Source organism: Antechinus flavipes, chromosome 3 (assembly GCF_016432865.1).
Source record: "Antechinus flavipes isolate AdamAnt ecotype Samford, QLD, Australia chromosome 3, AdamAnt_v2, whole genome shotgun sequence".
Classification (NCBI taxonomy): domain Eukaryota; kingdom Metazoa; phylum Chordata; class Mammalia; order Dasyuromorphia; family Dasyuridae; genus Antechinus; species Antechinus flavipes.
The window spans coordinates 44,369,649-44,386,019 of NC_067400.1; the positions used below are offsets into that span (position 1 = coordinate 44,369,649).

The 16,371-nt window shown below is 35.6% G+C and overlaps 1 protein-coding gene across 2 annotated transcripts in view; it reads right to left on the bottom strand.

Annotated features, from left to right (window-relative positions):
- Nucleotides 1-275: 275 nt before the first annotated feature.
- Nucleotides 276-16,371, bottom strand: part of AGTR1 (angiotensin II receptor type 1) — a 49,047-nt gene continuing 32,951 nt past the window's right edge. For both annotated transcript variants that reach the window (XM_051983312.1, XM_051983313.1), the window contains exon 2: nucleotides 276-3,067. In XM_051983312.1, the coding sequence (XP_051839272.1) occupies nucleotides 1,939-3,018 (1,080 nt within the window). In that variant the 5' untranslated portion in view covers nucleotides 3,019-3,067 and the 3' untranslated portion in view covers nucleotides 276-1,938. The remainder of the gene's footprint in view (nucleotides 3,068-16,371) is intronic.

Genomic DNA, 16,371 nt, shown 5'->3' on the forward strand with positions numbered 1-16,371 from the left:
AATACTCAAAATGAGATGTGCTAACAACAGGAAGGACATTTTAAACAGTCAACTATGATCTGTATGACTCTGTGGTAAATGACATGCCAGAAGGTACTAAAGATTAGAAATTTCTTAGACTGATATATATTAAAGTAGTAGTGTGAACAAAAATGAGAACTGTCACAAACTGATGCCATATGACTTAATATTGATATATTTGCATTCTATGATGGTGTTAGGTTTTTTCTATCAGTGATGACTGATTTTGGTTGACAGAAAATATGGCAACAGACTTGAGTTAGTTGATGTTTTTTATTAAATAAAAAGATATGTTATAATATTTTGTCACAAAATGCCTTTTTTTTAAAGAAGCAACTCGAATAGAAGAGAAACATTATTTTAACACTAAAAGATAGTTTTAAGTGTTACATGAAAACTATTTAGAATATCCGAGAAGGTATATAATATGGTGGTGCTCATATTTTCCAGTGTAGATAACCAGCTACTGTCTGATGCTTTCCAATGATGGTATGTGCATATGTGTATAATGTTCACATGAAAGCATATATATGGCAGTTGCCATATTACTGCTAAGCTATATTAATATAGATATAATTAAGTGTAAATTATATACATACTTTATTCACAGTTGTGTTTAACTTTAAAGATTAATATGTTAAAATAAGATAAAGTACTTGAAAATGAAATTGTTCCATTTTACAATAGTTATAGCTGTGTCATATTTTAACTGAACAATAGAGAACAGTTGGAAAAACTGGTAAAATTCAATAAACAATAACATGCAGACAAAACACCTAGGTTTTGAAAGGGACCTGGAATTTGTACTAGAATGGACAAGTTTCTCATTTTTATTTTCAAATACAAAAATATTACAGGGAACACAGCTACTTTCTGTCCAGTATCAGAATAATACTTTAATACACATGAGTAGTTTATCTTTTATACATGAACACTGTACCACGTTTTTATACAAAGATGTAGTTTACCTAGAATTGCATTGGTAGTGACAAATCTGCAAGACACACTAGCTGAGCTTCACAAAAGATTTCTTACCCTTGAAAAGAAAATTTGGCGTTCCACTTACAAATCAACACTAAATGCTATTTAATCCAAACAGGAACCCAAATATCACATGTTAAAAATCGAGTGTGGCACTATTTAACCCTGCTCTCCTTTCTTGCTTGGGTCTTTTGAAGCATCACAGCCTATTCCAAGTCTCATTTACATTTTGGGGGTAGTAGTGTAGATGACAGAGTCCTATGGCACAGGAACAAAAGTCACTTCTAAGTATTTCCAGAGAGCTCTCAAACAGGAGAAGTTACAGACAAGTTGCTCATCTCTATTGGTAGAGGGAATTTCCATACAAAAAGTTCCTCATAATAATAAAAGCAGAGGGGGAGGAAACCAAAAAGAACATAAGAGGAAGAAACAATAGAATTTTACTTTGCCAACAAAATTGTGAAAAGTCAATGTATGGTTGACCCATATTTTGATATCTTTCTACAATACCCAGTATTCTACCTGTTGGAGAATGATGTTCACTTTGGTTTGAAAAGATTTATTTCGTTGGATCAAAAATTTAGAGATGGGATTACATCTTATGTAATCTCATTTTTTTTTTTTTTGTGGATGAGGAATCTCAGGTTCATAAAAGGCAAGTGATTTTTGTCATGTTCATGAAGTGACTAAGATCTTTTTTTAATATCAAGTTCAATATTCTATCCTCCAGGACATGCTATTTCTCAAATTTCTTTCTCTTTGTTGTAGAAATAATGAACAATTTTGTTCAGAAGTTTAGAAAGGTTGTTCACATCAATCAATATGTTGCATGTTTCTATTGGAGTTGGAAAAACTGGTAATATTCAATAAAGATGTAGAGTATTACCCCATTTTTTTTTGCTCATATGATCCCTCCAGCACTATATTTTAAGCCTATCACTCAACCTCAAAACACGCAACTGACTTTTTAGCAGATAAACTTAAGTTATCTGATGTCCGATAGGAAAGAGAGCTCATTTTTGTTGTCAGGGTGGAATTAGATCTGAAACTGGGTGGTATGTATTTCAGGAGCTGGAGAAAATATTTTTTAAACTTCTTTCCCAAAAAACCATAGAAGAGAGGATTCAGGCAGTTGTTAAAATACGCTATGCAGATGGTTATGGGCATTGCCGTATCCACGATATCTATGATTTTGCAGTCCTTTATGATCCCCAGCTGAATCAGTACGTCCAGAAATGTGAATATTTGGTGTGGAATCCAGGAAAAGAAAAAGAAGAGGACTATTGCCATAATGATCTTGAAAATGTCATCGTTTCTGGGACGGTTTTTCTGAATCTCATAAGCTTTTTTCAGGGTCTTCCAAATCAGAGTATAGCTTGTCAGAATCACCAGAAAAGGGATCAAGAAGCCCAGAATATTTTTGCTTAGCCCCAGTCCCACCAGAAGGGTAGAGTTGTGGCTTTTGTAATAATAAGCACAGACCGTGACATTGGTATTCTCGATGAAAAAGACATTGCGATAAATCACAACGGGCAGGCTGGCCAGTCCGGCGAGCAGCCAGATCACGATGCAGGTCACTTTGGCCATGAGCATGGTGCGCCGAAGGCGGGATTTCATCGGGTGGACAATAGCCAGGTAGCGGTCGATGCTCAGGGAGGTGAGAAGAAAGACGCTGGCGTAGAGATTGAAACTGATGCTGGCAGACGCGATCTTACACAAGCAGTTTCCAAAAGGCCAGCGGTACTCCATGGCGGTGTAGACAGCCCAGAGGGGCAAAGTCAACAAGAAACACAAGTCAGCCAGGGCCAAATTCATTAGGAAAACGCTGGCTACCGTCTTCAGTTTCATGTAAAAGTAAATGACAATCACCACCAAACTGTTGCCAAAGATCCCCACCACAAAGATGATGCTGTACAAAGTGGGAACCATGATGAATATGTAGCTGTGCCTTCCTGATTTGGGGCAATCATCTTGGATTCTTTTAATAGTGTCTTGGGTGGAAGAATTTAGATTCATTTTGATCTTCTAGGTGGGAGATCGATTTCAGATGCTATTCCAGCTTCATCTTTAGAAAAAGAAAAAAAAAGGAGAAAAGAGGTGAATGACTAATATTTTATTTTTACTTAGTTTTCAATATTATTTCTCCCTTTTACAGATGAGGAAACTGAGGCAATGATGAGTTATGCCTATGATTACCAACAAAAATAATTCCCCTGATTCCAAAATCAGTATTCTTTCTCTCTCTCTCTCTCTCTCTCTCTGTATGTGTGTATATACATACATACATACATACACACACATACCAAGGTGGAGAGGCAATATAACTTGTGAATAATGTTGACTTTAGGAGCAGAAGTTCAAATCTCTTCTCTGACACTCACCAATTGGGTGACCCAAGGCAAATCATGTGAACCCTTATTTACATGAGGCAATTCCCTGTTACTTATCTACTAACTAACATTTGCAGCTCTCTCGCTCTATTTTTTTTTTGCTGAGGCAATTGGGGTTAAGTGACTTGCCCAAGGTCATACTGCTAGGACATGTTAAGTGTGTGAGACCAGATTTGAACTCAAGTCTTCCTGACTCCAGGGCTGGTGCTCTATCCACTGTTCCACTTAACTGCTCCCTTGCAGCTCATTCTTAATCCCATTGCTAAGAAAATAAATATGTATTGTATTAATGGAAATTGTGAATTGATATAAAGTTTTTTATGTAAAATTTTTAGTGAAATGTCATCTCTTTCTAGAAGAAAACAAATCAGCTTTAAAAGGAAAAAAGGTCTAGAAGAAGTTAGATGCTATAAAAGCAAATCAAGCTGTCCCATTTCTTTGCTTTGTTTTTTTTTAAACTGGTACATTATTGGCTTCCTAGGCAATGTTCAAATTGGATATGCAGTCTCTTCTCTTGACAGTGTCAAGTATGTTCATTGCAAAGAGACACAAATGGTCAAAAGGATAAGAACAAACAGTTCTAAAAAGCATAGATAATAATTGACAAAAAACTTAAGAAGATGGTTCCAGATAGCTAATAATAAGGGAAATACACACCAAAACAACTTCAAGGTTTCAACTGATGCCTAGTAAATTTATCAAAATATGGGACTAATTGATACTATAGTTATTGTAGAAAGATAAGGATTGGTCCAATTATTCTGGAAAGAAATTTGCAACTGTGTTTTTTTTATTTTTTTTGTAATAGCAACTAAAATGTCTAAACCCACTGTTGGTTGTATATCCTAAGGAAGTTAAGGAATGAAGTCTCATATATTCCAAATTGTACATGTTGACACTTTATTCACAGGATTTCTGTCATGATGAAATGAGATACTATATCTCTTAAGGCAAACCTTAAAATGATATATAAATGATCAGTGTTATTACTGTTAATACTAGTACTACTACTATTACAACTATTACTGCTATTACCATCATTACCAGCACTAGTACTACTACTGCTGCAACTACTACTACCACTCTACTACTACTATTACTACTACTACTACTACTGCTGCTGCTGCTGCTGCTGTTGCTGCAACCTCTACTATCAAGTACTACTACTACTACTACCGCTGCAACTACTATTACCACTATTACTACTACTACTACTACTATTACTGCTGCTGCTGCTCTAACTACTACTAACACTACTACTACTACTACTACTACTACTACTACCATTAGTAGTGACAGCAAGGGACTAAAACCATAGTATAAGAAATTGAGATAGTTCTTATAATCTTGGAAAAAGAGATGCCAAAGAATAATCATGATATCATTGAAAACACTTTGAATCTGAAATCAGGAGTCCTAGGTTGGAGTCCCCAACTCTACTATATACTACTTTTGGGAACTTGCACAAATCATCTTTTCTCTGGGTCATAGTTTTTTTAATTTTATCTCAAAATACAAAGAGAATAGGTTAGATGACCTTTGGGTTCCTTCCAACCTAGAACCATAATCCTCATATCTCTAGGATTTTTCTACTTCTTAATTTGTGATGCTGTGAATCTACCTGTGATACACCAGGAAATCAATGAGGTTTTTTTAATGAAAGAGTTCAACAGGAAATAAATATCATGGGAAATGGTTGATATTGATGAGAAGTGACAAACTTGAGGAAAAAGGTATTCTGAGGAAGGACTAGGTATTAATCAACTGGCATTTTATTTAATACCCACTGTGGGTTAGGTCCTCATTCATTCCAGGCCAATTCTGGGGATACAGCCTAAGTATCCTAAATCTTTTATAAAATATATATATACATATATATATATGTATGTATATATATATGTATATATATGTGTATATATATATATGTTTTTTGACATTTTTATAATATTTTATTATATTAAAAAAAACTTAGTAGCTTGAGAACCATTGGATAGGGTAGCTAGTACTCTAGAGTAGCAGGAGTTCTCATTTTATCCTTGGTTATCCTTCACCATCATTATTAGTTGAAAGCCTTATACAAATCAAAATTTGTTTCTCTCAAATGTGCGCAGGTTTGGTAAAATTTTCTTTTAGAGGCAGGGAGGCGGAGGGTGGAGAGGCATAGGGAAATAAAAATTGCCCATCTGTTAATGGAATATTGGTTTTTATAAATGCAACAGCAAGGCCATGAATCAAGGAGACTAATTTGTGTGTGGGATTAGCCTTGTCATTTCTAGTCACATCTCACTGTTTATACTGATTCCATTGCTTCATGGTGCTGTTTTAACTTGTACTTTAAAAGATCACCACTCTGAAAAAAATCAGTGTTGAGTATTTACTGTTTTTATAGCACTCTGCTAGAACTAGGGAGATATCACCAAGCTTGAAGTATTCCCTTATGAGATGTAGTATGGTGTGGCAGAGTGTTGAGCCTGGAGGTAGGAAGACTCATATTGCTGGGTTCAAAAATGGCCTTCAGACACTTACTAGTTGTGTGACCCTGACTAAGTCACTTCACCCTATGTGCCTCAGTTTCCTCATCTTAAAATAAGCTGGTGAGGAAAATGGCAAAATGCTCTAGTATCTTTACCAAGAAAACCCTAGATGGGGTTGAGAATTGCACATAACTGAAATGATTGAGCTGATGGCAGATGGAAAATTGGTTTGAGAATCAAGATAACCTGGGATCAAATCTTGTCCCTGCAACATTCTGACTGTATGACTGTGAGTGAGCCATTCAACTCCTCAGTGTCCCAGACAGTTTCAATAGTCCAAAGGGCAGAGCCCCAGTTCTCTGAAACATCAAGGGAGTTCAGATGGGGTGGAAGCTGAAATATGACCTAAAATTGGGGAGTAAAGTTTCAAAGTTAGAATTGCAACAAGGAAGGATTCCCTCACCCTACCCATCAATTATTACTCCTTGATCAATGGAATGTTTTCTTTCAACTCTGAGTCCCTATTCCGGTTGGAGAGCCCAGAAAAGTCTGTTTTAGCCCCCTAAGATTAGTACCGTCCTATTTTTTTCTTTCTTCTGGGACTTCTTAATACTTTTTTATTTTATGGATTCTTTTCACAATTTGATTGAAATTATAAATGAATTAATTTTTTAAATGCATAAAATAAAATATAAGGATCACAGAGGAAACTAATAATATTGAAATACAGTCATCAAGTTCATGGACCCCGGTTAAGACTATTAAGCATGACTACATGGGCAGACAAAAAACAGTTATGTTTTTGTGTACTTCTATAGCTTTACAACAGCCCCCATCATCAGGGGACTGAAAAACATGGCTCTTTATTTTAGTCTCCTTTTTCCCCTATTCAGATTCTTAAATCATTATTTTTAAATCGACTATTTATCTGTCAGAATGGTTACCACTGACAAAATTAGTGATACATAAAATAATGTTTCTGTGATTGTAGCCTCACCATCTAGCTCTTTCTGTTGCAACTAAAAGACTAAAAATATCACAGTTTTGTCCCTTCAAAGCATGGGGGCAAAGTGACTCTAAGCAGCTGAATAAATTTACAATATATCGGGTGAGAATTATCAACCTGCTGCAAACACTGGGGAGTGACTTTTAGTGACATAATTTTTCCTTAGGAGTTATCTTGCATTCTTTTAAGGCTTCCCAGGATTTAAAAAAGTAAACAAAATACATAAAAAATTTCTCATTAAAAAGATTTTTTTCCTCCAAGACTTTTGATTAGAATATTAATACCTTCTTTAGCTTATAGGCAAGTTAAAAACCAATCTAATTAAATTGTTCATTACAAGCTCCTTTTTAATGAGTTTGCCTTCTAAAGGGGGAAAACCCTATCCCACATTTTTATAATAATAAATAGAAAACTTTAAAAGTCCAAGTAAGTATATTTTGAAATAATTGACTGTCAATTTTCCCCCTATATAGTCCTAGAACAAATATATTACAGTAGTAAGGTATTAACTTTTGAGTTGAACTCTTTATTTGGTCCACTGAAAACCCATATGGAGCAATAAATGTGATGGAGAAAAAAAATTCCTTAATTAGAATATAAGCTTGAAGGTAGTGACAGTTTATCTTTGGGTTTAGGTCCTTCCAAGTTTTTTCCTCTTGCCAGTTCCCCTTTATATGTTAGATTCTCTCATTGAGATGTAAGCTTCTTGAGGGAAGTGACTTATGGAAGATACATTTAGCACTTAGCACAGTTCCTGGCAAATAATAAAGGCTTACTATCTCCTAATTATGAAAAGAGCCATATGGAAAAGAGCTGGAGAGATGAACTAAGTGTAATCCTGTCATTTTATTGTGGAAAGTGAATGCCATATACCAGCCCTAGCGTGGATGCAGTCTACATGATTTCTTACAATCACTAATGCCCTATTGTTAACATGTAATCTTGATTGAGGCAGTGTGGCCCAACAGGTATAGGGCTGGCCTTGGAATAAAAAAAAAAAAACTCCAAGATATACTAGCTGTAAAATTTTTTTAATCTATTTTATCCAGCTGTAAAATGGAAACAAATCTCTCTGTAGCACTTCCATCATGGAGCTGTCATGAGGTTCAAATATAGGGAAGAGAAACAATGCAGCCCAAAGGAACAGATTCTGTTTGTTTTTTTTTTTTTTCATGGGTTCAAATCCTGTACTTAACTATCTGTCTATGTGACCCTTGGGCAGGCAGTTTGACATTTCTGGGTCTCATTTATTGAACGATGGAGCTGGAATAAATGACCTGAGTCTGTGATCCCATGGCACAAATCTTAATAGCATCACACACATGTCAGCTCTTATTAGTTCCATGGATGAAGACCCAGTGGCTTGTGGGCTCAACATGTGAGTGTATTCTCCACTGGGCTCATACCCTTAGCCCAGCTTTTGACTGGCATGATTGGTTGGGAGGATGAAGAGAGAGGAACTGTTTTTCTAGGCTCTCTGTTCTCTCTCCAAGCCACCTTTGGCCGTGACCCAAGAGATATCAAACAGACAGAAGAACTCGCGAGCAAATCTTTTCCATGAGCAATTTTACTAAAGCCTTATTTTTCTTCAGCTTTAGAGTTATGCTGATGAATTTCAGTGAAAAGTCAACACCAAATTTCAGCTTCTTAAGAATTATATCAAGACTGGAATATCTAATTAAATGTAGTATAAAACTTTTGTCAATGACTACAATTAAATTCCTCTCAATTCCAGTAACTCCTACTTATTGTAAATTATAGTTTAAGCACCTCAATTGTTATGGATGCCTCCTCTCCTCCCCCATCCCCTACACCCACATGAGATTTCCTCCCTCCTCTCATTCTCCTTACTCCTCCAAACTCTCAGTTATTTTTGTCACCATTTTTCTTTTCCTCAAAAGGAAAAATAAACTATGTCTGTATCAGGGGGTGAGGAAGGCAGATTGAGTCTAACATGTCTCAACAATATCTTTAAAGTCTTGCATTGAATGTGAAACATTCAGGTCATGCTAAATTGAGAAAGCAGGGGAAGATTTTGGGGGGTGTATGTATGTGTACATGTGTGTACAAGTGTAACAGCAAGAGTGAAGCTGAGAATGGAAATCTAGGACATGCTCTTGTAAGAAATAAATCAATGGAGCCAAAAGAAATGGATAGAAATGTGATTCTTGACCTGTGAGATCCCTAAATACTTCACTGTCTTTCCTCAAAGTCCCCAAATTAGAGTTATGAAAGCATTCGGGCCATTCAGCATTTCTGCAGCCCAAGAGCATCATTCCAATGATTAATCTGACACTCAGGGCTTCCTCTACGAGTTGGTGACATTCTTGGGCTTAAAAGCTCTATGGAAGATGTGTAGTCTCAGGAAGCTCTTTTGCTTAAGGAAGCACAAAATCCTAAAATATTTAGGGGAAATCACTAAGAAATACCACCCTCTCAGAAGGTCAATTTGGAACAAATACCGGTTCTCTTATTCCGGATTTTCCATGAAGAGATGTCCAGGGCAAGCTTATTAGGCAGGCACTTGCTAATAATGTAATAAACAGCCTTAACAATTGTGATAATATTATTATGATTTCATATGAGATCTTTTATATGATTGTATTTATGCTTATGTTTATCTTCTCTCTGGTTCAGAGAGACTATTGTAAAGGGAGGGACTCAGTGTTTAATCCACATGCTTTTTCTAATTCCTTTTGCATTTAACACCAAGGAAAGGCTCATTAGCATGGTTTTATTTTAGGAATGGGCATTGGGGGAGAAAAGAAGCCTCTGCTACCAGATGGATGACACTGGCCAAGTTTCCTACCTGAAATCTTTTTCCATAGAAAAAGAACAACACAGTGATGTGCTCTTTAAACATGGAAAAGCAAACTTTTTAAAGTAAAAAAAGAAACTTGTAAAGTTCCAGGATGTAGTTTATTTTTAGAAATGAAATCTCAAGATCACAGAAAATATCAGAGAAGAAAATGGAGGTCTTTGGGTGGTAAGTTGCAGAGCCTGGATTCTAAAGTAGGTCCTCTGAGATTCCAAATCCAAAGCCTACCTCTTCAATTATACTGTGATATCTGAGATGAGAGGCCAGGCAATTGCAAAAAATATAATAATGTGATTTTACTTCCTATATCATCCTTATTAATGGTTTTTAAGGCTAGAAGGAATTTTGTTTTAGGGAAATGTGCTGTAATGACCTTCATGATAGGACTGAAAACTTATGATACCGATTATAGGATTTTATTATCTGATTTATGTCTCTAACACCACACCTAAAAGAAGAAAAAAATCCCAATCAACTCAAATATTGAGCCTCTCGTGTTCAGTAAGGATAATGCTTTTTTATTTTTTCTAAATGCCTGTGTATTTTACTCTAAATTTACTGTATAAATTGGGTCTCAGAGCCAGAAAAAATGGTTTGCTGTGATTTAATACACAGGGGTCTTAAGCTTTATTCTATCTTTAATAAATAGACAAAGATAAATCATTCTATACCTCACATTTTCCTCCCAACTAGAAAATATTAACTAATATGGGAACATTAACACCTGTACGTACCACTTCATTCCCTCACTGTCTCACAGGGTTGTTCTGAGGTTTAAGTGAAGTTGGTAAAAGCTATAGTCACCAAAAACTTAAAGCAGTAAAATCAAAGTATATATTGAAATAATTCTAATTCTCTGAAGGCTTGAGAAGATATTTCCATAAGGAAAGATCATCTGTTTGCTAAGCTGAAAGAAAATAACATAAACTTAAATCTCATTGAGAAATATCACAAAATCATTTGAGGAATCACAAGGTGGTTTAATACTAAAATCTCATGTTACAACTTTTACCTCTTCTGTTGAGAAAGTGAACATCTGAGTGAAATTCTGAAGATGCCAAAAAGGCATAAGTTGGATAAATTGGAGTATGTCCAAGAAGACTAACTTTTATGTCAGGATGACATAGTCGCTAAAGATAGTTATTGAAAATTTATTTTTAAAGGATCTGCTTATGCTCCTTCCTAATTCCTGATTCATATTCAGAAACAGTCTATAGTCTGCTATCTACAAAGTATAATGTCAAGAATAGTGGGGAATGTCTCCCCAATTCTCCAAAAAAGTACCTGCTCTAGATTCTTGATGATGCTTAAATTCCATTAAATGGAATTAATTCCAAGAATAAAGCGAAGCCTTCACACAAGTCAAATGATCTCTGGGAAAGGTCACTCCAGTACTCTAATGTATCTTCAAACTCAACCATTTGGGTAGGGCTGTAATTCTGACAGGGTTAAGACTTTTAACCTTGGGAGCAAACATTTCTAGCTACAGCTTTATAATTGGATGTCCTCTTCCAGAGTGCAGACCCAATCCATCTGTGCTTGCCCATCCTATGTGATTTAGGTCTATATGCTCCCATTAATTCACCATTCAGCAAGAGGGTCTCTCTCCTCAATTTTCTTGACAATTCATGGATATCAGCATCACACTTGACAAGTTCCTTATTCTCACCCTGAGATGAGCCCATTGTTCTTTCTAGTCACACATCTCTCTGATGATATTCTCTCTATTGCTCTTTTGATTTAACCCTGAGTTAAATTCACAGCAAGGTATAAAACTGATCTATGTCAACTCATCTCTGAGAATAAGTTTTGACTTTTTAGGGGATGATGGGAGAATCATGATGTTGGTTGAGATAAGGAAAGAGAAGGGAACCCCAGAGGAATGGAGAAGATGGTTCAGCAGGGAAAAAAGTGGTTGGAAGCATCCCTCTAAGTCCTTAAAACATAAATTACAAGTGACAATGATGATAATAAGCCATTGATTATAATGAGGGGTTCAGCCCTTTCTTTGCATTGTTATTTGCTACTCCATTCATTTCCTACGTTGGACTTGTGCTCTTTCTAATTAAATTACGTGCAGTAAGAGGCACGGATGCTGGGCCCATAAAAAGGTAAACAACACTTTGCCAACTGAAAAACAAGATGAAGAATTGAGGGCTGCTGCTTCCTGTGAAAACTTCATTAGCGATAAATGAGTTACCAGATGTCACACATCAGATTTGAAATTAAAATATATTCCTCATATTGGTCTTCTGATGAGCAGGAAAACCAAACAGAATGGGGACCTTTCCTTTCCTTTCTGGTAGCAGTATCCTCTAGTTTCCTCCTGAATATAAAAGGAGAGGAATCCCTCTCTTCCTCAAAATGGCAATGAATACTTTTGTACAGTGAAGCAATGGATTTCTCATAAAGCAACAAATCCTTCAGGACAAGCAGGGCATGTTTTTGAACATTCTGTTCTCTCTCCCAAGTGCTACTTTCTCCTGGTATCTCCCTTCCCTCACTTTATAGCTATTTTCTCTTTTTCTAATACTCTCACATTCACTGAACTATCTCTATCTCTCTGTCTATCATCTATCTATCTACCTGTCTATCCATCCACCCATCTATCCATTCATCCATCTATCTGTCTATTATCTATGTATTTTTCTATCCACCCATCTATTTCTCTGTCTCTGATTCTATCTCTCTGTGTCTCTCTCCATCTTTCTTTCTCTTTCTCTGTCTATATATCTAGCTATTGATTCATCTATCTATCTATCCACCCATCCATCTACCCATCATCTATATATTTATCTATCCACCCATTTATTTCTCTGTCTCTGATTCTCTCTGTGTCTCTCGCCATCTCTCTTTCTCTGTCTATTTATGCAACTATTTATTCATCTATGTATCCATCCATCCATCTATTCATCTATCATCTATCTACTTATCTACCCACCATCTATTTATCTGTCTCTGATTCTGTCTCTCTCTGTATCTCTCTCACCATGTCTTTCTTTCTCTGTCTGTCTGTCTGTCTGTCCAGCTATGCATCTATTTTCTTACTTATCCATCTGTTTGTCTATCTATCTATCTATCTATCTATCTATCTATCTATCTATATCTTTTACTATTACCAATAGAGCTGTTAAAATTCAGCATTGGATTCCTCCTGAGCTATTTAATAATCATTTTCCTCCCTTCTATAAAAATATTAGTTTTATTCTTTTGTTATTCCAGTTACTGAGTTGACTATCTTCTTGTCTTCAGAATAATAAGTCCACCTTCTTAAAGCAGACATAAGGAGAGGATCATATTCCAGAATATTCAATAGTTTTCTTTTAGCCAGCAGAAATGTCAAATGATAAAGTCTGCTGAACTGGTTTATCTAACACACTTCAGTTTTATAAACAAGTATTTTGGCACAAAGCATTCTGCAACTCTTTTCAGTTTCAAAATCTCAATTGTTGCTCTGTTCCAGCCAAGAAGGGAAACTCAGAGTGTTGCTAGGAACAGTGGGTTTTGTTTTGTTTGTTTTTTTCTCTCTTACTTATTTATGAACCTGTTCTTTCCATCTCTCCACTGTGCACTGTGGTTTGAGAAAGCCTGATAAGACAAGTGGGAAGTTACCAAACTATTGAGGAAATGAAATGTCTTCTTTTAAAAAAAAAGAAAAAAAAAAGATTTTTATCCTGGAAAGTTGGAAGTTGGGTGGGAGTGACTGCTCACTGAAAGCAAAGTTTGTCTTTTACTTCTTTTTGTTTCTCTGGGATTTAATACAATGCCTGACATTTATGAGGTATTTGATAAGTGTTTATTGAATTGAATTATTGGTTTGAATTGAAAATATTTGAAGGGCTTTTATATGAAAGACTTATTCTCATTGAACTAAGAAGAAATAATCAGGAGCCCAGAGGGGTGGAGAGAAATTGAAGAGAGACAAATGTATAATCAATTTTCTTACACTTAGAACTAGTCCAATAAAAGTTGAATGAATTGTGTCAGAAGATGTTTGATTTTTCAGTGGAGTTCCTTAGATGGACTGGATGGCCACATGGAATTCCTTCTAGTTTGGACTAGGTAATCCTTGAGAATATTCCAACTCTCAGAATCTTTCACTAGTTAACTGGATATATCATGGGACTATCTAGAGTTTAGAGCTATAAGGAGATTTAGAAAGTGTGTAGCTCACTTGTCCTAGTAGATGTAGAAGGTGAAACTGGGCAGGTAGGTTAAGTTACTGTGAGGGCTTAGTGGGAAAAGGCATTGGAAATATGAAAGGAAAAAACCCTATATTTTGTATTAGAGCCCTTGACATTGCTCTTTGACTCTAAATGGCCTGAGGCAAGTCACCCCCTTTCTCCCCTGCAGTTTACTTATCTATATAAAGTGAAAGGGTTGAACCAGATGATCTCTAATTTGCAAGATTTAAGTTGTCAACATGTCAGACCTAACTCTGTTGTTTGTTACCTCTCTAAGTTTCAGACTCCTCATCTCTATCCCAAATACAAAATGTCCTTTCAAATCCTTGCTCCATGCGAACTCTCTCTGACTAGGAGCCAATTCCTACTGGTTATAATTAAATTTTCAGTGTTAGCATTTACAGCTGAAAAATTGACAAATGTTACAAAATGAGGCTCGACTTATCATTTTGTTGTTTTGTTTAGACTTAAGAAAGTGATGGAGAAAGTATTATATTTAAGGTAAAATTTTTTAAAAAATGTTTTATGGGCATATTAAATTTAAAAGTGGGTTGTGGATTCATTTTTTGAGAGCTGATTGTTAAACATTTACTAGCATGCCACTGATTCTACACTTCCTTTATCCGCTCTCTTCTCTGATTTAATATATTTATTTATTATCAGTGTGATATAGGGAAATACTATTTCATTTGGAGTCAGAGATCTTGGATTTCATTTCTAATTTGGTCAGTTACTATGCATGTGACCATTGGTAAATCTGATCCAGTTATCCCACCTGTGCAATAGAAGACAAGATGATCTCTAAAGTGTCTTCCAGTCCTTTGACCTGCAGTCTAATCAGTTGTCCTCAAGAATGTGGTCCAGAGAATCCTGAGGGGGAGGAGTCTCTGAAACGCTTTCAGAGGGTCTACAAATTCAACATTAGTTTTTAATAATTGGTTTGGTAAATATCTATAAATACAACCCACATAAATAAATACTCTTTGGACAGATTCTCAGTAATTTTTAAAAATAATATAAAGATACTGAGAACAAAAGTTTAAGAACCACTTGTGTAACTCAAGCTTTGCTGATGATTAGGATCCTAGCTCTAGCCATTGAAAAGCAGAAGAGTCCGAAATATTCGTGATTATCTTTTGGCTTTTACATGAGATTTTATTCTTGTGCTACTCAATGCACTAGATAAAAAATCCTGCTTAAGTTCTATCTAGGGGAAAACTAAGAATGGAAAACTGAGACTGAATTAAGCCACCTGGAGTATGGCAGGAGCAAATAAGAGATCTAGGAAGGGATTATAAGACTTCTAAATTCCCCAGGTATATTCTTTGTCTGATTGCTTATTTGACCAAATTGCTTCTCCAGAACATATTCTGTATATTTGGTGTTTCTGGAGCTACTCTACTGTAGAATCACAGAAATAGATACACTCTAGAGGATTCAAGGCTCTAGAGTTGATAGAGACCTTGGGACTCATCAAACTGAACAGTCATTTAACAAATAAGGAAACTAAAGCCCAGAGTGGGTAAGTCACTCAACAATTCTTCAGAGAGGAATTGTAATGGATTGTTATTTCACAGCTTAAAAATGGCTTGTTCAGGGAGTTTTATGAAGTCACTTTAGAATTCTCTCAAGGTACTGTGCTAGAATTAAAAAAAAAAAAAGCTGATTGGGAAATGTGGGAGACCACTGAATGTATTTTAATTAAATGAGACCAAATATGAAAAACTTTAACCAGGTCTCTTTGGCTTTTCCTGATATCTATTTTTCACTGAAGAAAATGCTTTTCCAATGTTGCATATATCCTGTTGGTGGGCAGAAATCCACTAGTAGTCTTCAGTCAGGGAATCACCTAGATTATGTCAGTATTTTAATCAATTATTCAGCATTGTCAAAATACTAACAGTATTAGGTACTGTGCTAGGACAAAAATCAACAATTTGGGTTTTTTTTTTTGGGAGGAGCTTTTTGCCATTTCCTTCTCCCACTCATTTTACAGATGAGGAAACTGAGGCAGACAGAGTTAAGTGACTTGCCCAGAGTCACACAACTAGTAAGTGTCTGAGGCTAGATTTGGACTTAGGTCTTTTTGACTTGCTAAATGTGTAATCTTGGCTAAATCATTAAACCTTTTAGTTTCATGGCAACTCTTTAATAGTATTATTATTATTATTATTACTAGTAGTAGTAGTAGTAGTAATAGTAGTAGCAGTAACAGTATTAGCATTAGTAGTAGTAGTAGCAGTAATAACAATAGTAGTAATAGTAATAGTAGTAGTAGCAATAATGATATTAGTAGTAATAATAGTAGTATTAGTAATAGTAATAGTAGTAGCAGCAGTAGCAGTAGTAGTAAAAGTAGGAGGAGGAAGAAGAATAGAAATAGTAGGAATGGTAGTGATGAGATGATAACAATGATAATAAGAACAATCAGTTATAGAATGTTTTAAGGTTGCAAAGCATTTTATAAATATCTCATCTGATCCTCACAAAATCCTAG